The 24,722-nt window shown below is 40.2% G+C and overlaps 2 protein-coding genes across 2 annotated transcripts; both read left to right on the forward strand.

Moving 5' to 3' along the window:
* Positions 1-47: 47 nt before the first annotated feature.
* Positions 48-2,507, forward strand: LOC118408731 (tripartite motif-containing protein 2-like). The gene has a single exon (XM_035809583.1). The coding sequence runs from the start codon at positions 148-150 to the stop codon at positions 2,137-2,139; it is 1,992 nt and encodes a 663-aa protein (XP_035665476.1). The 5' UTR covers positions 48-147; the 3' UTR covers positions 2,140-2,507.
* A 3,600-nt stretch (positions 2,508-6,107) lies between these two features.
* On the forward strand, positions 6,108-15,658 carry LOC118408747 (deoxyribonuclease-1-like). Its single transcript, XM_035809607.1, has 9 exons — positions 6,108-6,262; positions 8,716-8,804; positions 10,847-10,930; positions 11,818-11,936; positions 12,573-12,685; positions 14,050-14,207; positions 14,634-14,733; positions 15,143-15,194; positions 15,373-15,658. The coding sequence occupies exons 1-9, from the start codon at positions 6,116-6,118 to the stop codon at positions 15,600-15,602; spliced, it is 1,092 nt and encodes a 363-aa protein (XP_035665500.1). The 5' UTR covers positions 6,108-6,115; the 3' UTR covers positions 15,603-15,658.
* The last annotated feature ends 9,064 nt before the right edge of the window (positions 15,659-24,722 follow it).

Here is a 24,722-nt window from a genome sequence, read left to right on the forward strand (position 1 = left end):
AAACAACTACAGCTTCGCATTGTAAAAACAACGAACATGGGAGATTCGTACATCCATCCCCCAAACTAATAACGGGACGTCCCAGTGACTCGTAAATAATCCTTGACCTCCAAATTCCAGCGGGTGCACTTCCGGGAACGGGCAACAATGGCGTCTAGCGCATTTAGCGAAATAACTGAGGAATTTCTCGTTTGCCAGATATGTTTAGACGACCTTAAGCAGCCTAAGATGTTGCCGTGTCTTCACACCTTTTGCCAGCCGTGTTTGGAGAGGCTTTTGGCGACACAACGGGTAGCACAACTCTCCTGTCCGACGTGCCGACAGGACGTGCCCCTCCCAGAAAATGGCGTCCAGGGGCTGAAGGCCAACTTCCTTGTTGGTAAACTGCACGACATTCTTCAACAAAAACGGAAAGGAACAGGGGAAACATCAAAGCCAGGGGCGGAGGGAATCCCCTGTACGGCCTGTGAGAGAGGCAACCCTGCCGAGTTCTACTGTGTGGAGTGTACCGACTATCTGTGTCACGTATGTAACGACACGCACCGTGGACTCAGAGTGAGTAGGTCCCACAAAGTTGTACCAATCGAAGACCTGCTATCAGGCAAATTTTCCACCGAGCTCCCATCAAAAGAGACCACAAAATGTGAGGATCACAATGAAGTAGTCAAGTTCTACTGTGACACCTGTCACCGGGTCATCTGTCTGCACTGTGTGGTAACGGCGCACAAAGATCACCAGTATGTGGAGATAGAGAAGGCGGCAGAGATGGAGAGGGCAAAGATCAAGGCAAAACTATCGTCAGTCAAGAACACAGCAGACCTTCATGAAAAGTGGATAGAAGAACTGCAGTCAGAAAAGAACGATTGGCCTTTACAGGTACAGCGTGCAGAAGAACAAATCGAGAAACAAGCAGAGGCTATCATAGAGGCCGTTCAGAAGGTGAAAAGTGAGAAAATCAGTCAGCTTCGCGCTATGAATGCTGCTCGGGAGAAACAGATGGAAGCCGCCATGGAGGCAGCTGAGATGGACCGGGCCTCAGCAAAGAGCTGTGTCCAGTTCACGGACAATGTGTTGGAGTACGGGAGTCCAGCGGAGGTCATGTCTGTGGCCGGAGAACTGACCGCACGGATGCAGCAAACGACAGACATAAAGACCACTGAGAGGGCTGAACTGACCAAGGGTTTCGTGAACTTGACCTTTGACCTTCCAGCGTGTGAATTGGAACACGATGTTTCAAATTTGATCGGATGGTTGAAACAAACTTCAGTGTCTTTGACAAACACACAGTCACCAATTCGAAGGAACGTTGTAAAAACGACCACTTGCAGTTGGATTCCTAAACACGTGAAAACCGTGGGGCAGAAAGGCAAGGGACGTGGACAGTTTAAGTGCCCTACATCACTTGCTGTCACCACAGATGGAGACATTGTAGTGGCTGACCGTGACAACAAACGCATTCAATTTCTCGACAAAGATGGCGCCTACAAGGGGAAAGTTAGTTTGAAGTTTAAGCCATTATGTGTGGCGGTAACGGCAAACGGTGGGATGTTAGTGACAGGAGACGGACACAAGATTCACGTACTGGACAATCAGGGGAGGGGAGCTCGTGTCATCCAAATGCTAACAGGTGTTGTAGAGAGAGATAAAACTACGCAAGGCATCGCTGTTGACGGTTTAGGGCGTATCATCGTCACTATCGGGTACCAGGTGTTTGTACTTAGTCCTAGGGGTGACGTCATTCTGAAGTTTGGGGACAAAGGTCAAGGTCAACAGAAGCTGGGTTCCTCCCTTCGTTTGACCGTCAATAGTAGCAACCAAATCATCATCAGTGATTTTGGAAACGATAGCCTGAAGATATTTGACCCCATCGGTCGTCATCTCTTCACGTGCGGGTCACGTGGCTCGGGACCTGGACAGCTGAACGGACCCTACTGTGTCATCACGGACAGCGAGGACAACATCATCGTGGCTGACTGGAACAGCCAACGCGTTTCCATGTTTAGTTCTGAAGGCACATTTATCCGGCACGTGCTGACACGGGAGGAACACGGACTGGTGTTTCCAAAGGGACTAACGCTGACTCAAGACGGGCATTCGGTCGTTTGTGATGAACATACCATCAAGGTATTCAAAATATAACAGGGAAAATAAGTCAGAAGTTACTTTGGATATTCGGTACAATGGCCGACAGTACTATATAAAACAGGAAGTACGAGATTATTTTTACACTACTACGTGCTTTAATCCACAATTTTTTCTGTAAGAGTCTTCCCTTTTTCAAGGCAATACTGACAGGTTCACATTAAACTGCAGTATAGGTGTCGCTGCTTACAGAAGCGGGTTCAAACGTAAAGTATTACAATATTACATGGATATTATGACTAATATCTTATTATGGTCTGGCCACGGCATAATTAGTGGACTTTCAATGTTAGAAAAAAAAAATGGTAACAGTCTATCCAAAATTGCCAAATCAACTTCGCTTTTACGGGCATAAGTATTAAACATGTTGCAATTAAATAAAATGAATAACTTTATTGCGCAACAATTGTAACAGTTACAATGTATGGCAATGTGAACAACTATATACTAATACAAATAACTAACAACTAATGTAATATAATATAACAGTATAAACAATCTAGTGAGTATCATAAAGCATTATCTCGTTTTTGTAACGAGTTGTAAATAAATTGGCCTACGTATACGTAGGCAGATATATGAACAGGACATGATAATATCAAATGGAATACCTCTGACCTAGCATGTGGTAGTACAATTTGGACTTACATACAATATTTTGAAATAACTTTTGACGGTATTCTTCATAAGTCGGACAATCCATTACAAAATGAAATTCATTTTCTATGTCATTATGGCATGTGGGACAAAGTCTCTTATTGGCTGGTATGTTGTAGTGTCGGCCCTTTTCAATTTGTAAGGTGTGTGCACTAATCCTTAGTCTCGTTAGGTCATTTCTAAACAATTTGTTTTGAACAGATGAAAGATATTTTTCGAAACAGAATTCTTTTTTGATTTTACAATAAGAACTGCGTTTGTTAAAACTTCTTAATTCTTGTCTCCAACCAGAGAGAAACGTGTCTTGCAGACGGTTCTTAAATATATTTCCAAAACGGTTGGATTAAGCCAAACATTTTGGAACCATGTCTAATTAACATATCTTGCACATGCACAGCCCAGTCTTGTTGTAGCTCAACAGAAGTATTATATGCTTTCTTTACAAGTCTGTCATTTGGGAGATTATGTAACCTAAGCCAGTATTTTATCATCTGTGTCTGTAAATCAATATAAAGTGGGAAAACTCCTAGCTCACCCCTGACCGCGGCGTTGACAGAGCTTTTGGGTACGCCGAGTGAAATTTGGCAATAATTCAAAAGCACAAATTCCAAATCAGAAATTTCATATGATATTTTTGGTTGCTCAAAAGTTATGTCCTGGTCTCTTAGTGTGTTTGATTGATACATAATGTTTAATTTGTCGCCGTATTTTTGAAACCGGACAAGGACAGGGCGAGTAGTGGAAGGGTCTTTTTTGCCAACACGAGAGGCTCTAAGGATATGAATTTCTGATCCCAGTAACGTACTGATAATCCTATTTATTGATTCTCTGGTATTTTCATTTTAATATTCTTTTATCCCATAGAAAATATGAGACTGAAATTTACTGGAATATCAATGCAATGATAACAGAATCGTTGCAGACTCCGCAAATATACCAAGACTCACTAAACTAATGACACTACTAAAATAAAGTCATTTTGTATTGTTGTATCACTGTTGTATCAGCTGCAGGTGATTATTGTAATTTTCAATAATCACAGAATCACGTTGGCGTCGCGTCACGTGTCGATAGCGTCTGTGACGTATGAAAGTCTACAGGTCCTGCGTTCGACCACGCTGCATAATATGCTCCAAAGGTATACCACTTGAAAATACACTATTCGCGCATTTCTTCACTTCTTTCCGGTAAAAAAAAGTACCTAACTGTAGTTACACTTATGGTCACCGCTCGGATATAGGACTATAAATGGAGGTCGAGTGTTTAGAAAAGAGCCACAACTCGAGGCCTTACAAAATCTACCTCACTTATGAAAAAGTAAAGGTACTTTAAAGTGTACATGGACTTTGAATAATTTTGAAATATGTTAGGAAATGCAGCTTATACCCTTCATTGCACAACTAGTGTGTTACTCTATTCTCCAAGCAGAAGTTACCACGGAGGTATTATATATTATATATATAATAGTAGAATTCGTGAAATTTACTGGCGCCCTCCCCTACCGATAAATTTCCCGACTACTACTATAACTCCGCCACTCAACCTCTGCTTGGAGAATGGTGTAACACCATAAGAGGACTCAATGTAGCAAGCTTCCTCGTCTGCAGCAAAGACCCAGTAAGAATATATACCATCGGCAAATTGTGTATGATACGCCCAGATATAACCCACAGAGAGCCTATATCATTAGGCAATTTACCGGGAATGAAATACAAACTAATCAGCGAGGGTGTGGATTAATAAAAAGCCCAGTTCTGAGCTATCAAAGTAATTAATCAAAAAATAAACATTGTTCGTAATCATGGAGTTTAAGACTATTTCAAAATGTATATGATACGCCTCATGACAATGTTGCAAAGTAAGCATTTTCAAAGACAGAAATGTAAATTTCAAAGACAGAAATGTAAAAGTTGACGTAATAGAGTAAACGATTTTCAGCCAAATGTCGGGGTCATCTTTAGAATGTCTAACACATACTAATCACCGATGACGTTGTTGATAGTAAACAGATGCAATTGTTGGCAACACGTAAGCGCTAAATCTACCCAAAAAAATTAAGCTAGACTAAAACAACCAAAGTTACTTGAATAAAACAATCAAATTATAAATACAGACTATTTACACATTATTCATCAACCAAAACTGAATTATAAGGTAATGTTTGGTATAGGAAATTCGTGAAACCTATCGATAAATGATTTGCTCGGAGGTCAACAGTTCAAGATATCTTGACATTGTTTGGAGAACCTTTTACCAGTTTTGCTGCTACGATTCCGTGCTAGAGATTGTGTACTCAAAAATTAAATTTTAATCTTAGCAAAACGATCCTTAACATATTTGGCGAGTGGACAAAGCCTTGAATAAGAGAAAGAATTACAAACTTGTTTTTTTTTCCCTTTAACACCAATAGCTGGCTTGTTGATTTTGCACAGCAGGTTTTGTATCGTTTGTGTATATTTTTCAGAGGTTCTGTTTAAATTTGTTGTTTTCTTTTTATATTTACACTTACAAACAATTACAACAGACTCTATCCTTGTTATTTTTGGAAGATTAGACTTTAATTTATAGAATCACCGGGTGTGAATCGCGATTATCACAACGGAAGCTGCAACTTAAACAAGTCTGCGGATGTTTGTTTTCTGTAAACAGTTTGAAATAGCGGTTGATTTCCGGACACGTAAAAACAATTTTTCACTAGTCACGGGTCCACTGGACGTGACGGCTGCTATATTTAACCTGCATCACTGAACTTACGACAAAAAGCACCCAGGTAAGACTGTCACAATTCTTGTTTAGTTACAAAAAGCATAGCGATGTTTAAGTATGCCCCTTCCTTTTTTTGACCAGTTTGAATTTGATGTTTGCTTAATGCTAATAATAGCAGGTAAAGCTAACGGCACAACCCGCCGTACTTTGTCCGTACGATTTTTTTTTGAGGCCACGTCCGCCACGTATTTCTGAAAACGTTTAGGGTGTACAGGGCAGGCGCGTCACCCGTACTGGCGAATCCGCAGCCCGATGACACACACAGTTTTGCCCGCATGTAAAGTTCTACGGCGTGTTTGCGTGCTCCAAAACTCATCGGATTCCCTACGAGTTCGTACGGAGGCAGTACTTACCACTTACGGATCCCAAAAGATTGCCCAGGTTTTGGTATGTAGACAGCACGTATTTGCACGTACGGCGGGTTATGCCCTTAGCTTAAACGTAGCAACTCGTGTTTATGATGTTCCTTTCTAAACCTATTTCTGAGTTTTACTCAGCGGCCATAATTAAGCTCTTCACGTGTATCTTTCCTTCTTCTTTCAGCCCGAAAATGATGCTATCTGTAACCCTCTTGGCTCTATCTATGAGTCTTAGCGCTATGACTAGCGTTGAGGCTTTGAAGATTGGAGCCTTCAACATACAGATTTTTGGCACCAACAAGATGGAGAACGGAGATGTAGCAGACATGCTCGTCAAGGTAAGTGACAAATATAGTGGTGGGTACCGGTAACATTAGCTCACCTTGATCCTTGGGGTAGCCTAGATTCGTTGTTGTAAAAAGAAAAACTGTATACTTAGAGATTTCACGTCAACGACGTGGAATTCTAATGTCAACATTTTAAAAATATTGCAGTGTGAAACATTCCATCAACATAGTGATCCCCAAATACCCTACCTTTAGATCCAACGGATATAGGTCACCCTACGGATAAAGGCGAACTAACGTTACAGAAAATTCAGGTGCAGGTGAGTTCAAGTCCAGAGGATCAGGTCCCGGTACAGATCTGAACGTAATTGTCTGTAAGAAGTCCACCCGACCTTCTTCTATAAACTTATAAATAATAAGACAAAAAAAAAATTAAACAAACCTGCCCAAGGACGTACTTGGGGAAGTTACCACTTCAAATATCAAGCCATCTTTGCACGCACCGTCACATACAAATACTCGTGTTTCCGGATCCGTACAAATATTCCGGAGTGGAATTCCCTCCCTGGCACGGAAGTAATTTCTCCCACCGTGAGTGCTTCCGTGCCAGGCAGGAGGACTGCCCGCCCTAACCCGTGAACTTACCCCCCACCCCTCCTCCAAATGTTGGCCCTTGCAGTGCTATTTGGGGGTACCAAAGGAGAAGAACAAGAAGAAGTTGTGAATGGCACATACTCAAAATAAGCTAATTTTAAACTCCATTTAGCTAAAAATCCGTTTTTCGTATTTCTAGTGCACTCTAACTATTAATAATTTTACTCTTTCGAAGACACTTTGTGGTTCTTAACTATAGAAATCCCCAGAGTAAATCGAACACTTGCATTCAGTAGGTCGTGCGTTCGATCCCCAGCCGAGTCATACAAATAAAACTTTAAAAATGGTACATGCTGCTTTCTCTGCTTAGCACTCAGCATTTGGGAAAGAGTATGGAACTTGAACACACACCCGCCTGTGACTACCAGTGGAGTAGCCCCTGCTGTAGTGATTGTGTTGTGTGGCCCAGGGCTAAGGAAACAGAGATGGGTGCCGCCCTATGCGCCATCAACTTTAACTTTGTTCTGTTGCCTTATAGCAAATAGTGGGTTTGCATTTACGTGACTTTGGTGTCTGTTAGCCATATTGATGGATCAAATGCGCCTGTGAACTGTAAAATGTAACGGTTACAAACATCGTTACTATTGTTTACTCAAATTGTATTATGTTTTTGCCTATATAGTCGAAATCACTAGTCTATTAAATCTATGTTTAGTTTTAATGACTGGCGGCCATTTTGGATCCAACCGGTAACCGTCACAGAGGCAGCTATCTAAATGTTATTACAAGTTATGACGTCTCTTTACAAATACACTGCACAACAGGCCTATCAAGTCGTCAATACTTGGGTCGTTGATATATCCTTAGGTGATACATATAGAATACAACACGGTGTATTCCGTATCGCCCAAGGTATCAGCTCGACCGCGGGTCGGATCGCCCGAAGGCCGGAGGGTGATCCGACCCGCGGGAGGGCTGAGACCGAGGGTGATGCGGTATACACCGTGTTGTATTTTATTTATGTCATACCCACCTGAGAAACCCCATGTTTTGATGCGAAATGCACCAGAAGTTGAACAAATTTGGTGCCCTCGAAAAAAACAGCGTTGCAACAGTAATGTTCCAACGTCCGAATCAGGTATTCGAACTTTCGATGGCGCCGTACTCGGCCCACTCGAAACAGTTCGATTTATTCGAATGGAGCCCGTGTGATAACCCCGGGTCGTACGGAAAGTTATCAGCCGGTCCGAAACACCCGTATCGAACGTTTTCGCGTCACGGGTATGACATAATAGGTCGTACCGCCATATGTTACTTTCCCACCCTGATGATGACGTTTTAACGTTATAACATAATTCCGACCCATTTGTTTTGTACCTAGTTAGGCGAACTCTGTACCTACAGAATGGAAATGTGCAGACTTTTCATGGTGTACAAAATGACCAATAAACTGGTGGACGTACCGACTGATAAGTATCTAACACCAGCTCAAAAACGAACTAGAAACAGTCATGCCTTCAAGTACCAGAGTTACCAACCTAGGATTGATGTGTTCAAAAATTCGTACTTTCACAGAGTATATTATCACCAAACACAGTAGGTACATCTCCTCAGGATAGTTTTAAAGAACGCTTGCAAATAGATGTCGAAAGTCCAAAAGTTAGGTGTGACGGGTCGTTATATAACAGTATAATATAACCAGCTGCTGCCGCGCCGAGTGCCTGCGAAGTTGGTGTGTTAGGCGGAAGGGCGGCTATACCGGCGATATATAGATACAGATACAGATTGGTCATTTACATGTTTATTAAGCTACTATACCATAGAGTTATTCAATTTTTTTGCCTTTGTGACACTTTGATATGCATCCCTATATACGGATATTGAGACTTTTCAAAAATATATTTACACAGATATGTATGCGGTACGACATTCTTTTGATCCAAGAGATACGTGACAACGAAGGGACCGCCATTTTGGATTTGCTAGACAGGGTCAACAGGTGAAGCTTGTTTATATTTCTTTATATTTCTTTGTTTGTTTTGCACTATTTCTCATAGATCAAAGCAAGAAACTTTTACGCGACATACATGCGCTTATATGACAAAAAAATGTTGTGTCGTGAAGAAGTGACACTAGCTTTTATTCCTTTAATTCTTGTTACAACTTTTATACGGTCTTGATTGTTGTATCTATCGTTTTTGCACCATCTCACTTTTTTGCAGTCTGCATCCCTAAACGTTACCTGTTGTGGTCGTAGATGTAGGCAAATAAAATAATCTTGGCTTGTGTATGGAGTCTAATCTTCAATTGATGATGAAAGAAGAAAATATAGCATACGATTTCTAAAACAACATTACGATCCATTTACATGCAAGGACACAAATAAAAAGATGAAGTACTCTGTGAAATTTATTCATTTAAAGTATTGGAAACTTACAAATAGCAAATTTAAAGAATACTGATACTGATATATCTTCGCGGAGTACTAGTATATATCTTTATCTTGTACTACTGGCATTCTATTACGTAGCAGTGTCGAATATTAACAATTACTGTAGATTCAGCCCCTTTTGTAGTTTAACTACCCCCCCCCCCCCCAGCCTCCATCGACACACAATTAACCCACTCTGGTCAATTACGGCATGTGACACGGTTCTAGTTAGTTGAAAACACGTGTATTCTTGTAACTTTTTAACGCATGGTCGTATTGTAACGAAACTTCATACAGAGTTAGTTCTATGCGGTACACATAAAATGCACATGTGATATCTGTTGCTGCGGTGTAATTTTGGGTTAGAAATAACGATTTTGGTTTAAAATATTGTTGTTTCATTCATGTATCAATTCCCCAGCGGGGATACGGACTATAGCCTTGATTTTTTACGAGATAAGAGCTTATTCCCAACGGAAACGATCTGTCCAAGGGTATATTGGATTATGTAACGAAATCGTGATAATTTTGGGGCAAAAACATCAAAAACAAATATTTGTCCTACATTTTCCCGCCAAATATCGCTCTTACAAAAATATTATCGTTCTAAGTTCAAATACCCTTGGATAATATTCATCTGCAAGCTATAATGTCAACAAAATAACTACTTTTTCTATCAAGAATACAATTTTGACCGGGGAAATAGCATTTAAAGGTAGTAAACACGTTCCGCGGTCAGCCCGGGCCTCTCAGTCCCCGTTTTCGCGCCATTTCACACTCCGGGGGGTAGAACGCGTTCGGAAGGTACCATTATGCCGCTTTGGTGGGGGTGCCTTTTTTCGTTATATATTCATATTTGATAAACATTCGATCGTTATTTATAAGGGGTATCATTCATAGGACTTCTGCAATATATCATAACTTCCTGTTCTTTTACAAATGCAATGCAAATTTGCATGTAAATTGAATGTAACATTGGACTATTCTGATAGCTCGCCTTTCCTTTGGGGTCACTTGCGGTCACTGGTTCGTCTGACCAAGACTCGATTTGCGGCTACATGGGGTCCGTTTAGATTATTTTTAACGTACTTTGCCAAACGAAAGTTGTCGATGTTTATATACACTTTATAATGATGTTAATGACTCTCCGATAACAGGCTTTAGTTCTTCAAAAAGACAGGTTTATGGCCAAGATACGAGTGAGAACTCAGTCGCTCTGGGTGATCGACAAAGTTAACGTTACTGATCTGTGCTGCACTTGCGACGTCAATCCTTTACATGTCTCACTCTTCACAAGGCAGATGCTTTTATTCATCAACATTTCATTGTTCCCACTAAGATACAGCATGAAAACATTGAAAATCATCAGCAAGTTCCCTGTTCCGTCAAATAGCAAAGTCTTGGTTAAGTCACCCTCCAGGTGGGCTGAAAATGGACTAGTCCAAATACCAGATCCATGTTCGATAGAAACTCACATGCCGTAATTGACCAGAGCATTCATATGGTATATACATATTAAGGCCTTTATTTTTCTTGAATTGCACGAATTAATTATCAGTTGTTGTTCTTTTTAATAGTCGTTTTCTTTTTTCGAACGGTTTCTGATCCAGAGCTGGCCCTGCTGACTACGCCATGGTGATAAGTGACCGACTCGGCAGGACAAATAGCAAGGAACAATACGCTTTCTTCTACAGGTAAAGTGTGATTCAGTTATCCTGTCTCTAGATTTTGGTACACAGCATACATAAAAAACCTCTTGATGGATTACGACATCTACATTAATTTTGTAGTATTTTTGTAGGCCGGTGCGTAGCGGTTGCATGGATGCATGGATGCATGGATCGGTCACTTTAAGCAAATAGCCCTTCTATACATGCTATTGCGTAATCGAGCCAGCGTGGCCGAGCGGTCTACAGCACGGTACCTATCTCCCGTAGATCGTAGGTTCGAACCCCACATGTTAATTTTTTTTTCTTTGTTAGATAAATCTCATGTAGTGTTTTTTAATAGAAGAAAGACCAATTCAGTAATTCGATGCTTAAAAACTCTTTTTTTTCGTGTGATTTTGTTTAACATCCAGGCTTTTTCCAAAATACGCACCGGCCAGATTTTTTCAGAAGCTTTCTTGTTTACTATAGGACTCAAATATGTGTAACATTTGTAGTTTATAACAGGTAAAAGATTCAAAGATACAAATTAAGCAACTAAGTCGTTACGTACTTTAAGTGTAAAAATTCTTTTCTAAGAACATATATGATTTGATTGTTAATTTTGAGGTGTTAAAAGGTGTACATAACCAAGCATAGATTTCTTATTCGCATTTCATATTCATATTTCTACCGAGGTCTCTAATAAAGAATTGCGTTGTAGGAATCCGTTCCTGCCAAAATGAGATTTTGTTCCACGAAAATACCATAAAGCAGACAAAATGCACATACCTCTACTACGTGTCACTGTGCGACGGTGCCCCCACCTTTACCTCATCAGTGTACGGCTTTACAAGCAATAGGCGACACCTATCGGTTTATGTTAGTACTACCATATGCTACCCCAGTCAGGTGTTTGATTTCCACCCCTACAGGACAGACGTTGGACTGACGCTGACCAACTCGTATCACTATGACGACGGGGACGAATCAACGGGCAACGACACATTCCAGCGGGAACCGTTTATCGTCCGATTCTCCTCAAATCGAACTGGTGAGGGTAACGTTAGAATCTCTTCTAATATACTGAGAACAGATTCGTCAATTGAACATAGTATTCTTTGTTACACAACCTCCATGATTCCTCTGCATACGTTTCAACGATTTGTCTGTCGACTTCATCAGTGCTTAATGATAGCCTCCTTTGCAAACTTTGAGAGGGGCTGTCTTTTATTTACCGGGAAAAGGTGTGTCTAAGATAGACTTTTCTATAGAAACCTACCGTGGACGAGACTTTTGCCCCGCTTCTGTTTCTAGTCAAACCCCCTTCCTGGCCAAACTCCCTGTCCCGGTACAATAATACCTAGCGAACGTCGACTCCGGCGACTCGAAGTCTGCAAAGGAGACTAGTAAAATTGATAATTTCTATCGATGCTAAGTTAACATGTCAGTGTTACTCGGACTTGACCTATTGTGACTTAATAACTTGACAACAAAACGTAACAAACGGAGTAAATTACTTCTTCTACCACCCATTTTGACGAAAAGACAAGAGTGCGGTCCCAAAGGCGATTGTCTATACCCCTCCCCTCGTCTCTATTCATAATTGGTGTAGACCTTAGATTATGAAAATGCTTCATTTTGCTTAGCTACAATTCTAGTAATGTGCTCTGTTTCTTCAAATCTCTAGTTGTTGACGACTTTGTCCTCGTGGCCATCCATACCGACCCACAGGAAGCAGTCTCAGAGTTGCAGGAGCTTGACTCTGTCCGAGAGAACATCGTCTCCAAATGGCGCATCACTGTATGTATGCCCAACAAATTAAAACCTTTAACAACTTCAGGCAACTTTTTCATTGCTTGCTATTGTATTCGTGTCCCGGTGGTGCGAGAGGTGACTCATCCCCACTGGTCCATATGGATGGAATTTCGTGTATCAGTGGGTCTCGATTCTACGGTCGGCCATCGAAAATGTTGAAAGGGCTATATTCGAATTATTCTATATTTCAAATCAAGGTAGCAGAACACAGTATTTATCCACGAACCCCAGGGTCTACGACGCGGGTACAAAAAGTGGTACGGATAAACTTGTTGAAGGAGAGGTGAAAAGCCTTATTTGAGTGGCAGCCAGATATAACCTGTGCTGCGTGGTCACAGAAGGTGTCGACTCTGAAAGTTTTCTATTTTGTGTATAAATGCGCCTCATTACGCAACTGCTCTTCTAGTGTGACCCGGCTGCAGTTATGTGACCTCCGCAGAGTGGCGTTTCAAAGTGGGCGTGAGAGGGCAATGCACCGACAGGAATTTGTTGTTTTTCGATGTTTTGTGGATTGTACCCTGAACTCGAACATGTCCATTTTGGTATTTCTAAAGTGCACCCTATTAGCTATACATCTTTCTGCGTCGAAACCAGTCACCTTGAGGACCTTAAATATTATATAGAAATCCCCATAGGTCGAAAACTGTGTTCTGCTACCTTGATTACGCAAAGCGTATTTCAGATAATGAAGCGAACCTCTGAACGTAAAATGATAACAAAATGACGTAGCGAGGTGGGGCTGCATTTACTTTCTTAAAAAAAAACGTCATGCTTCGGCTAGTCATCTACAACCACCTATTGTTACGAATGCGATGCCTACGTAAATCGCTATGTGGCGTACCTTCCTGGTCCTGTTCCTTATACCCCTTTCCACTAGGACGGCGCTCTCACTGCGCTCTCTCTGCGACCTTAAATTTCACAGATCGCTCAACGAAATACACAGAAAAGAAGCGAATCTTTTTACACCTTGTGTGTTTTGTTGTCTTCTCAGTCAAACTTTTACCTTTTGTATGATATTACAAGTATGAAAGTGAAGATTACACATATCCTATTTAGGTCGCAGTGAGAGCGCAGCGCGATCGCCGTCTAGTGGAAAGGGGGCCTTACTGTGATGCTAGCTATGCTACGCATGTGTGTGTGTGTGTGTGTGTGTGTGTGTGTGTGTGTGTGTGTGTGTGTGTGTGTGTGTGTGTGTGCGTGTGCGTGCGTGTGTGTGTGTGTGTGTGTGTGCGTGTGTGTCTATGTGTATACTATATATTCCCAGACGATCATATAATTAACGCTGCTTGAAGAAGAATAAGAGAAATGTCACTAATATTAATCTACAAACAATCGCTACTTTCTCACAGAATATCATGATCCTGGGAGATTTCAACGCCGACTGTGATTTCGTCCGTCCCATCCATTGGGACACCATCCCCCTCTGGACCAGATATCGGACCTACGATTGGCTGATAGGTGATGACGTCGACACGACTACAACCTCGACCGACTGTGCCTACGATAGGTTTGTGTAGATCTGTATCTTTGAACCATTCAGTGATCAATTGAAATTCACAACTGTTTATGGATGGTTTATACACTCCTTTGCGTTTGGGACCGCATTGTGAATATTTTGCATAAAGCTGTTGTTTGCACATATGTAAATACTTTACGTTTTGTGACCGCATCTGAACTGTGAACAGCGACACCTGTCCTGCAGTACAATGTGAACCTGTCAGATTTTCCCTAAAGAAAGTGACAGACGGTCATCGAAACGTTGGTGAAAATAAAGCAATGATTGTGTAGAAAGAGTCTCTTTATTCAGTGACTTAGCAACCCGTAAAACTATTCACGCACCATATGAAATAACTTTAGTTGACCAGCAAAAGATTTTGCAACATAACTTCACCAGTGATTTCTAAACCAGCGATGTTTACATGTCTTGTTTTAGGATTGTGGTGTCCGGACCAAGTCTGAGGGGAGGTATAGTCCTGAACAGCGCAGGTGTCTACGATTTTCCGAATGACTTAAACCTGCTCTGTGCCTGTGAGGTAACTTGACTGTGGAGTCATGTTTAGATAAAGATTTTTTTGTGTGGATCGATGTCATAGTTGAATTGTTTTTGCGCACCTCTGTAATTCTACTTGACATAAAGAATGTTCCTGCTCTGTTTATGTATCAAACTTTTATTATTATTAGTCTGCGATTTGTTCCCAAAATTCGTTATTTCTAAGCTAATGCTACAAGACAAGTACTAGTATACTATCTATATATAGAGCTTCTAATCTGTTACTTACTACTTAGTTACTTGTACTTAGACTCGACCCTCTGAGCCCGAAGTTTCAAACATATACACCAAGTTTTACTTATGTTCTATAAAAGAAAGTTTGTCCTGTGACGGTAAGTGCAACTATACAATAGGTTGTATCATCTTGACATTTTGTCTGGACTTGATTTCAGGCCCTAGCGGTCAGCGATCACTACCCGGTAGAAGTGGACCTGATAGAACCTGGTAAATATGTCTATTTTTATTTTGGTCATAGACGTCTAGATATCTGTATCCATAGACTTTGCTATTGTGTTGTATCTAATTATAAGCTACATCCACAATGGTTTTTTTGAATACGTTTTCCGTTTTGGAGCTAAAAACAAAAACAAAGAAATAACTTTCTACGTTCTATTTGCTTCAGGTGCACCTTTGGTAACAGAAGTAACAGCTGCAGCTGATCCACGCCCCGACAGCTACCTGGCAGATGTATCTGTACCCCTCGGTGAGCTCGACTTCAGCCGGGCCATCTCGACCCTTCGCTACGCTGCAGAGCAGGTGAAATTCGCTAGGGGCGACAGGAAGTTGTGGCTGGAAACGTTCAGGCAGGCTGCAGCTCTGGTGGAGGAAGATCTCATGCAAGACAACCTGTAGTGGTACCACTATGTGGTAGCATTATGAATGGAAATAAACGCCATGTTACGAACGAGTTTCTGTTGACTGTTCGTTAATCATTACGAATGCCATGATTGTGTATTAATTTTATACTCAAGCTTGAATTAAACTAAGCAACAGGCCAGGCATTTTTTAAATCATATCTCGTAAAATATATTGCATTCTTCATTATGTTTTTTTTTTCTGGTTTTGTTAGATTTTTTTGGTGTTTTCTGTTAGCTCTCATAAAGTAGCAAGCATGCTTATTGTAGAACAGACAGGAAATTAGACGACCTATTCTGGGACCTTTGACCTAACTTCCTGTCACTGCCACCGGAAGTGGTATATATTGTGTAATCAAATCACCCTTGTGCGTCTTACGAAAACATAAAACCTTGTGCGTCTTACGAAAGCAAAAAACACCGAAAACTAGACCGCCACGCATAAAAGTAATTGACAACTCTACTAATACATTTGATAAACAAACAGATAAAGCGAGGGAAAAAGAAGGACTGCGAAGTGTTTATCAGTCTTTTATTTGTATCCACGTAAAAAAAGAAATAGGATCAACATACTAAGAAACGCACACAAGAACAAACAATAAATATTTAGCATTCAGTATACTAAGTTTCAAATGCAATTGATAAATTCGTAACATTAATAATAGTCATGATTAAAGAAACAACAGATATACATATTTGATTATACCACTTAAGCACAGTAGTCGCCGATATTCAAAGGGAAAATGACACATGAATGTTAAGCTTAACGAATAAGAGAAAGGTAATAGTCCCTGGCCTAAGCACTTACTATTTGGGAATAATAAGATTAAGGTTGATTCAATTACATCAAATTGAAATCACAGTAACTATATAACACCATAATTCGTGACCAGTTGGGACCGTGCTTATTTAGGTCATCCGATCTCGGGCACATTTGTAGGTCACAAAGGCGAGTTAAAAACACTTAACGTTTGCAATGCCATAACTCTTACGTGTAAAGAAGGTACGTGTGTATATAGCGCAATTCATTCAGGGATTTGAAACGTTTGGGGGTCACTTCATAGGGGGCACATAGATGTTCGTTTATAATGGACACAATACATTGAGGGATTTTTTGACAGTGGATCTGGTTAGGAAGAAAACGCAAAAGAAAAATACGGGATAATAGAATAATGCTCGGTCTTATAAGGAAAGTAGAAAATGTTTTAATGTAGATGTTTTTTCGTGGTTTTCTGTGAAATGCAGCGTTCGTATTTATGTGGTTAAGGTTGTATCTCACTGCACTTGAGGCACCAGTGCCGCACTGCGGGTTTCGCTAACTGCGACACTGTTGTGTTATTTTCGACGATATCTTTTTCATTTTGGATATTGCGTAATACGTAAAAGTAGGGCTTAGAAGACAGCAACATACACAAAACGTAAGAAAATTAATTTTTATGTCTGAAACTCGTTGGGTAATCTTTCGAACCCCAAGTGCACTGATATTCCACCTCTGTACCGGGAAGTCGTCATTCTAACTTTTGTTGCTTCTCGTGAGAATGTAAAAGGCAGATGCAAAATTAACTCAGGTATGCAAAAAGATATTCGGAAATGGACACTTTTGTCTTAGAAAATCGAGGTGCATTTCAAACTCAAAGACAAGCTGTGAAAGAACAGAGATGAAGAAAGCCATTGTTCGGTATGCCATACTTTGTGTTCAAGCGACTTTTTCAATGAAGGCCGCTTTTTTTTGCCAAATTCATTTTCATTCGAACTATTGCATGTGTTTTGGAGTTCCCATTGGATGTCATCGATATATTCAAACGGACATGGCCTAAAGTTAAAAAAAACATCATTTCTTAACGTTGCCGAGTTATAGTCATTTGTCATGTGGGAATACACTGCAAGTGCCACAGTTGACTTTAATTGTGTACCAATGGGTCCCATATTGCTGTATGAACGACCAAATGAGCAGCCAGTGACTCAAACCTTTTAACCGAAAGATCACTTTACCCAGAATCGAAATTAGGTCATTGGGGTTTTGAAGATGATAAATGAAAGAGCGAATAAACCATTATTTATTCTTTTGCGTACATGCACAGAATCATATACAAAGACAGTGTTTATATGACGAATGATAAAGATTTGGGCATATTCCATGCAATTTTTTTTATATTGACTTCCTGTCTTGAAATTGTTTGTGTGAGTTTTTGCATATTCATGTTTGTTTTTGTTTTTGTATGTGTGTGTGTGTGTGCCTGAATGTATGCGTGTGTCGTGCAGTGTGCGACTATGTGTGTGTATATGTGTGACTGTGCATATACCTGTGCGTGTTTGTGTGTGTGTGCGTATATGTGTGTGTGTTTCTGCCTGAGCATGTGTGTGTGTGTGTGTGTGTGTGTAGGTATATGTGTGTGCGTGTGTGTGTGTGTGTGCGCTACAAATAAATATAAAAAACGGTTTATATAGTTTTCAGATACAAACATAGATATGTAACTTATAAAGATATGCAATATTGCTTATGTAATACGTCATCTTCCTTCAATAAAAGAAAGCGGACCTTAAAATCATTCTGAAACTCCCTTCGTATCTTAAAGTCGTGATCTTTCACAAGTTATCACCTTTGAAGACCCCGTAAACTCCTTTAAACTTTAAGTAACCCCAACACAACTTTCTTCACCAAAGGTCCTTCTTATCTTCGGGATATAATTATACCCCACCAAAGCAGTCGTATCAAGAAGACATGTGAGGTCGAATGTGATAAATAACCTCGGAGTGATACACTATTTGATCGATGAAGAGTTGTTGGACAATTTGGTGGCCTCAGCCAAAGGTCGACCTGGTCGATCTGGGCACAACCGCTGATTAAAGTAGTTCCCTTCGGCCACAGCAAGTAAATTCTATGGATGACATCTTATGCAGAGTGCAAATTTAACGAGATAGCGCGAAAAAAAACCCAGATTGAGTAAAAAAAACAACAAAATGGCTAAATGTTCAAGTTCAAAATATAGACACGATAAACGTCTTAAGCTTTGGAGTGACAAAATGTGGCATCACAACTAACAAGGTATTCATTCCTGTATTGTAGAAGTGAATTATTGTAGTAAAAGAGACACTAGTGCGGTACACTGGCATCACTTGCCAAGCTGGCAACTACATTCATGGCTTCCATATTGTTGGCACGTTTACTATTCAACAAGTTTTACTTCTGCAACTATAGTCATGGTTAAATCCCTAGTGTCACTTCTACAAGTATGGTTATTAACTAAGCTATACAACACAGGTTTGTCTATATTTTGGACTATCTTATCATTCCGAAGAGAAAAGGGAAGTTTTTTTGCCTTGCCGCCGGCAAGGCTTTACGCCAGCTTTCTTCCATGGATCCATGGATGGACGGACCTGTTAACCCAGCCCTTCCAAAGCCCCTTCCAAAGGCCCTTCTTTCCTTGCCGAGTTTCATGGCTTAGTTACACAATGGTACATTCCAGGCGAGTATTTAAACGCTCTTCTAGACGCATGTTACTGTATGTGGTCCAGCGTAATAAATCTACGCTTTAACTCACCATGTTTATATAAAGATATATCACAAATTGCATCAGCAGGAACTTAGTTTGTAATAAAATATAATGCATATTCATTGTGGGTCAAAAAGTTTTACAAAGCCTGTTTAATGTGCCAATAATTCATCTGACATAAATTATGATAATGAGGGGGGAGGGGGGGCGACATGTGGAACTCGGGATTTTTAAGCGTAGAATCTAGTCTAACTTACCAAAATAACATAAAATACGCGGCAAGGCACAGCTTTTTTAAAAAGATTTCTTGTTTGTTCTGAAATCGTGGGAAAATCAATGAGCGCGCTGATGTTATCCATAAAATGTATTTGCGATGGCCTCAGCCAGTTTCTGATCAATAGAGCGTGGAAACAAACATCAAACGTCTGACATTATCGGAGCTGAAAGTAAAGAAAATGAAATATTGACCGGTTGGGAAGTTAACACGCTGTAGGTACAGATGTAGAACAATTAGGGTAAGCTTCCTAACAGTCAGTCGCAAGTATTTTAGCTCGTAATCAATGTCTTAATTCAAGGAACTTAAACTTGTTTCCACTGGTTTTGTTCAAGAGTTTATTTTCAGTTTAATAAGGCCACGCTTGATTACACAGATGATATCCACACGCCCATTAAAGTTCTTTTCTTAAAAAAAAAACATGCTGTAACGTTTTAAGTATTTTTTCAACCTTTTCATAAGGATTTCCCACGCTATTATTTTTCTTGTTTTTCTTTTAAGTGCCAAAACTCCTTTGCTTGAGGGCTCAGACACTTGATTGAGGGAATTATTTTCTAGATATACAGGTGGTTTGTGGCTGGCTGGTTGGTGGCTGGTGTTTTCTTTAACACCCTTGACTTCCAGTGAATGCCTACCGTATAGTCAAGTAAGCATTGCGTATCTCTATCCTTGTTCTAAAGAGTGTGTATGCTACCTTCCTGCAGTATGATTTGTTACCGTTTTACTATACTACAACATTGCATCTAAAGTGATATACTGAAACATGCCAACTTGGCCTCTACCCAACTTGTGCGCTGACCAAGTCAATTGGGTGTCTATGACGCAAACTTGAGAGCACTGAAATGATCAGTCATTGATAACGCTAGAGAATGTCAAGACAGAATTTGCTGTACATGTACATGTGTATGATATTACCATTCTTTGAATAACCTTTGCTCCTTTCTTCCCTCCTTGTCTTTTTGCATTTTTTTTTTTAATTTTCTTCATTTCTCATTTCCTTCTGATCTCCCAATTTCTCTATTTTAATTCTATTACATTATTCTTCAGTACAATAAAGGTCTTCATTCATTCAATATCATTTCTTTTCGTTCTTATTTCCTTTCGCTGTCTCGTTCTCTCTCTCTCTCTCTCACTTCTCTCTCATTTCTCTGACTCCATACGACTATTCTTTCTTTCATGTTTGCCGCCCTTGCCCTCTTTGATTTTGTTCATTTTATCTGTCATTTTATCTGCCTCTTTCTCCATCCCTTTATTGTTTCGTCTTCCTTTCTACTCTTTTCCAATCTGTCAGTTGCGTTTTCATTCCATCATGAGTAATTTATTTGCCCGTGGTGTGTGCTTGCCGCTGTCTCTGCTCTCTAGAGTTCTTTTTCTTGCAGTTCTATTGTCCTGTTTTCGCCATACTTTCTTCATTCCCTTCTTTTTTCCTCTGTTTTTATGTTCAATCTGTCAGTTGCGTTTCCTTTTCATAGTGAGTAAATATGTACTTGCCCGTGATGTGTGCCTGCCGCTGTCTCTGCTCTCTATAGTTCTTTTTCTTGCAAGTCTAATGTCGTCTTTTCACCATTCTTTCTCCATTTCCTTATTAAATTTCCCTCTCTTTCTTTTCGCAGTTGCGTTTCCTTTTCGTCTTGAGTAAAGTACTTGCCCGTGGTGTATGCCTGCCGCTGTATCTGCTGTATACAGTTCTTTTTCTTGTATTTCTAGTGTCATGTTTTCGCTCTTCTTTCTTTATTACCTTCCTTTTTTTCCTCTAATTTTTCGAACCTGTCAGTTGAGTTTCCTTTCCATCGTGAATGATCTACTAGTCCACGGTGTTTACCTACCGCTGTCTCTGCTCTCTATATTTCTTTTTCTTGCATTTTTAGTGTTCTGTTTTCGCCATTCTTTCTTCATTTCCTTATTCTATTTCCCTCTCTTTCTCTTTTAGGAAATGCCAGTTGCGTTTCTTTTCTATCTTGAGTAATGTACTAGCCCGTGGTGTGTGGATGCCGTTGTCTCTGCTCTCTATAGTTCTTTTTCTTGCATTTCTAGTGCCCTGTTTTTGACATTCTTTCTTCATTCCCTTCCTCTTTTTCTATCTACTTTTTGGTCTAACCTGTCAGTTGCGTTTCCCTTTCATCTTGAGTAATGTACACGCCCGTGGTGTGTGCCTGCACCTGTCTCTGCACCCCATTACCATCCCTGCCCGCGCCGGGCCAATTTCCCGGTCCAGTGACCACGTGTATTGCCTTCTCTGGCCTACGGACTCTCCAAACCCTATTCCAAGTTCCTAATAGCTTTAAGAAAGGCCCTCCGGCATGACTTCTTTTTCTTCCCTGACGTTTGCTGCAGGAGAACCCAAAAGTTTTAAATCGATTGACACTTTTCCTAATACCAAATCTGACGTTCTTTTTGAACCCTATAACCTACCGACTCTCAAAACCCTATTCCAAGTTCCTAATAGCTTTAAAAAGGGCCATACGGCATGTTTTTCTTTTTCACTGACGTTTGCTGGAGGTCAAGACGTTATCAATCGATTGTAACTTTTTTCCTAATACCAAATTTCATTTTCTTTTCGAATCCCATTTCAAAGTCGCAATAGCCAGGAGAGGCACTCGTCATTGCATTTGTCTTTAAAAAGAGTACGTGATTCATGTTTTTTTTCTTAATCTGTTCTAATCTCTTGTTTTTTAGTTTTTCATAGGGAAAATGATGACAATCTACTAGAAGTATCATAGTGAAAATACGAAAAAATGAGAAATCATAACTATACTTATAACTGATAACTTTAAGAAGAGAAATCTTGTCTTTGCCCTCTGCATATTTCTTTTTCTTTAGATGACATTTGCTTCTGAAGATGATAACCCAAAAGTTAGACATCGATTTTAGTCCTAACGCATTCCTAGTCTCTGTCGACAGACTCAAGTCGAAATCCCTTATATCATCTCATCTATCTCTAAGTCTGATAATCCAGAGGTTCCGAGTTCGATCCCCGCCGTGCCCCCGACGTTGTGCCCTTGGAGCAGACACTTTACACGACCTTTTTCTCTTCACCCAGGTGTAAAAATGGGTACCTGACTTCGATCGGGGAGGTAAAAGAAAAACGCTACCTTTACCTTCTGTCTTTACGTTACTTTGTATCTATATAGCCGGTATAACCGCCGTTCGGCGTAACACACCAGTGTCACTGTTGTGTCACTGTTAATATGAGTTTCTATAACTTGAGAGCAGTACCACATTGTCCTCTTTCCAAAAGCAATAGATAAAAATGTCTTATTATTTGGCTGCTAAAATTTGCCAACTAGTTTTCTCTACCCTTTACTATTCTCTGTTTTGGAGAAAGAGAGGGAGCAAGAGAAGAAGAAAGAGGGAGACAAAGAGGGAAAAGATAGTAAATTGCATCAGTTTCACCTATTACTTAAAGGCAACTGTATCAGCAGATTTGTAACGAAACTTGATGCTCCTCTGGCTAGCAGTGTGCTCTGCAAAGTTTTGAAAACTCCCAATCCTACGGTTGAATGAACGGTCAAACCAACAATGTTAATCGGGGTCTCATCTATTCCTACCCGGTGCACAATCCTCCCTTTGGGCATCACCGGTCTAAAATCATCCCACGAAGCGATAACCAGCTTCATTCGGAGCTTGATTCGTGCCGCCTCGCCGATAGAAACAATTTGCCCTCGCCACAGCACCCCTAATTTACTCCAGGAAAAAGCTGATATTACCAAGGAAATTGTAGACATCTCCGATTTCCAATCCTTCCACCACACCACTTAAGACCGTAGCACTGACTGTACAAAACGCTTTCCAATTGCCTTTGAACTTTGGTAATGGAAATTGGCCCGGAGCGTAAACTTGACTGACTTTTGTATTGATTTCTTGTCGTGAGAGTTATTAGTAAATGTCGAAAATGAATAGGTGGGCTTAAGTGTATGGAGGGAGGATAGAGATAGCCTTGGTGTTGGCTGACTTTCTGTAGGGGAACATTTTAACGGTTTCGTGAGGTTAGATATGGATCTTATTCTCATAAGGAGTCAGGTAAGGACGTGTACTGAGGTGTGCCAACTTGCGTCATGCCGAAGAGAGTGGTGAAGAAAGTTGAGTCTTGGGCAAGTCAACTTTTAGTCACTTCTATTTCAGGTTTAAGGCGCCCCTTAGCCCTTCCCTGTGTATGTTAGCTACTACTTAGCATCACCAATTGTTATAACTCCTCTGGATGCAATTATATCACAAAATGAAAAAAAAATACATGAACCTGGAGTTATTTATGTGATGTATCAATGTAGCATTAGTAATAGTGAATACACATCATATATTCAGAAAAAGACTTAGGTGTTCAGGACAATCTTTAGAAGGCATCTATTACAGCGTGTTTATTTTTCAATATGTCAGTAATATGGCACCCGATGGAATTATGAGTATTAATTCTAAGTCTATTTAGTCTTTTATTCTCTGCAATTTAGACTAACTTGATCTTCAAGGCCCAAAGTCTATTGCTGAATATGGTGCTAGTTATCAGGTAAAAGAGTAATAATATCCTTTAACAACAACGGAACGGTTCAAAGACTGCGAACGGATGAAATGTGACCAAATATTCCAACAGTTTGAAACAACCAGAGACTGCTGAAGACTATACATTGGTCGCTGGTCATCACAAGCAGGAAGATACTGTACATCCATCATTGTTTATAGATGTCAAAACTAGCGCATTTCTTAACTGGTCGATGTTATGGCTGAGAAGTACAAAAGGTGCACCTCTTCTCGTATATTTACCATAAAAATCGTATTATCTTGTCTTCTACAGGTGACGTAAATCGAACATGTTAACAAGACATCGTATACCTCTTCGCATTGCCTCTCATTCTATCATTTTTCTTTGTCTATTCGTTTCAGTTAAAATGCAGTTGGCGGGGGGGGCTCAATGTGTTGAATTGATTTCTAACCAACTTGAACGACTTGTGATTAAGTTTTTTTTTACCTCCATTGATTTCCGCCTAGATGTTTTAAATCAGTATCCACGGGAGGATGCAGGTTCATTCTACAGGTAGATTACCGAAGGTGGAAAACTTCAAAACTGTTTTAGCTCAAAGACTGGCGCTAAGCTTAAGCTCAGTATATGTCATTTATTTATTCATCACAAAATATGTGGGTAGCCCCTTCAACTTGTTTGAAGTTGATTTCCAAGGGGGCCCACTACATAAATAACAAAAACGAAAGGAGTTACATTCAGTAAGACAACCAGAGGACAACAAACAATATATACAAATAAACCGAAGCATCTTTACCAAGAACAGTTGTCGATGTCAACCAAAAACGACAACGGTGGAGGTCAGAGATCAATGTGCGGAGGAGTGTGGGGAGCTTTAAA

Source organism: Branchiostoma floridae, unplaced genomic scaffold (assembly GCF_000003815.2).
Source record: "Branchiostoma floridae strain S238N-H82 unplaced genomic scaffold, Bfl_VNyyK Sc7u5tJ_377, whole genome shotgun sequence".
Taxonomy (NCBI): domain Eukaryota; kingdom Metazoa; phylum Chordata; class Leptocardii; order Amphioxiformes; family Branchiostomatidae; genus Branchiostoma; species Branchiostoma floridae.

Bases quoted from the DNA above. Each gene is read 5' to 3' on its own strand.
- LOC118408731 (XM_035809583.1), top strand. From the start codon at position 148: ATGGCGTCTAGCGCATTTAGCGAAATAACTGAGGAATTTCTCGTTTGC.
- LOC118408747 (XM_035809607.1), top strand. From the start codon at position 6,116: ATGATGCTATCTGTAACCCTCTTGGCTCTATCTATGAGTCTTAGCGCT. The intron at 11,937-12,572 runs GTGAGGGTAACG...TCAAATCTCTAG, and splicing joins ATTCTCCTCAAATCGAACTG to TTGTTGACGACTTTGTCCTC. The intron at 12,686-14,049 runs GTATGTATGCCC...ACTTTCTCACAG, and splicing joins TCTCCAAATGGCGCATCACT to AATATCATGATCCTGGGAGA.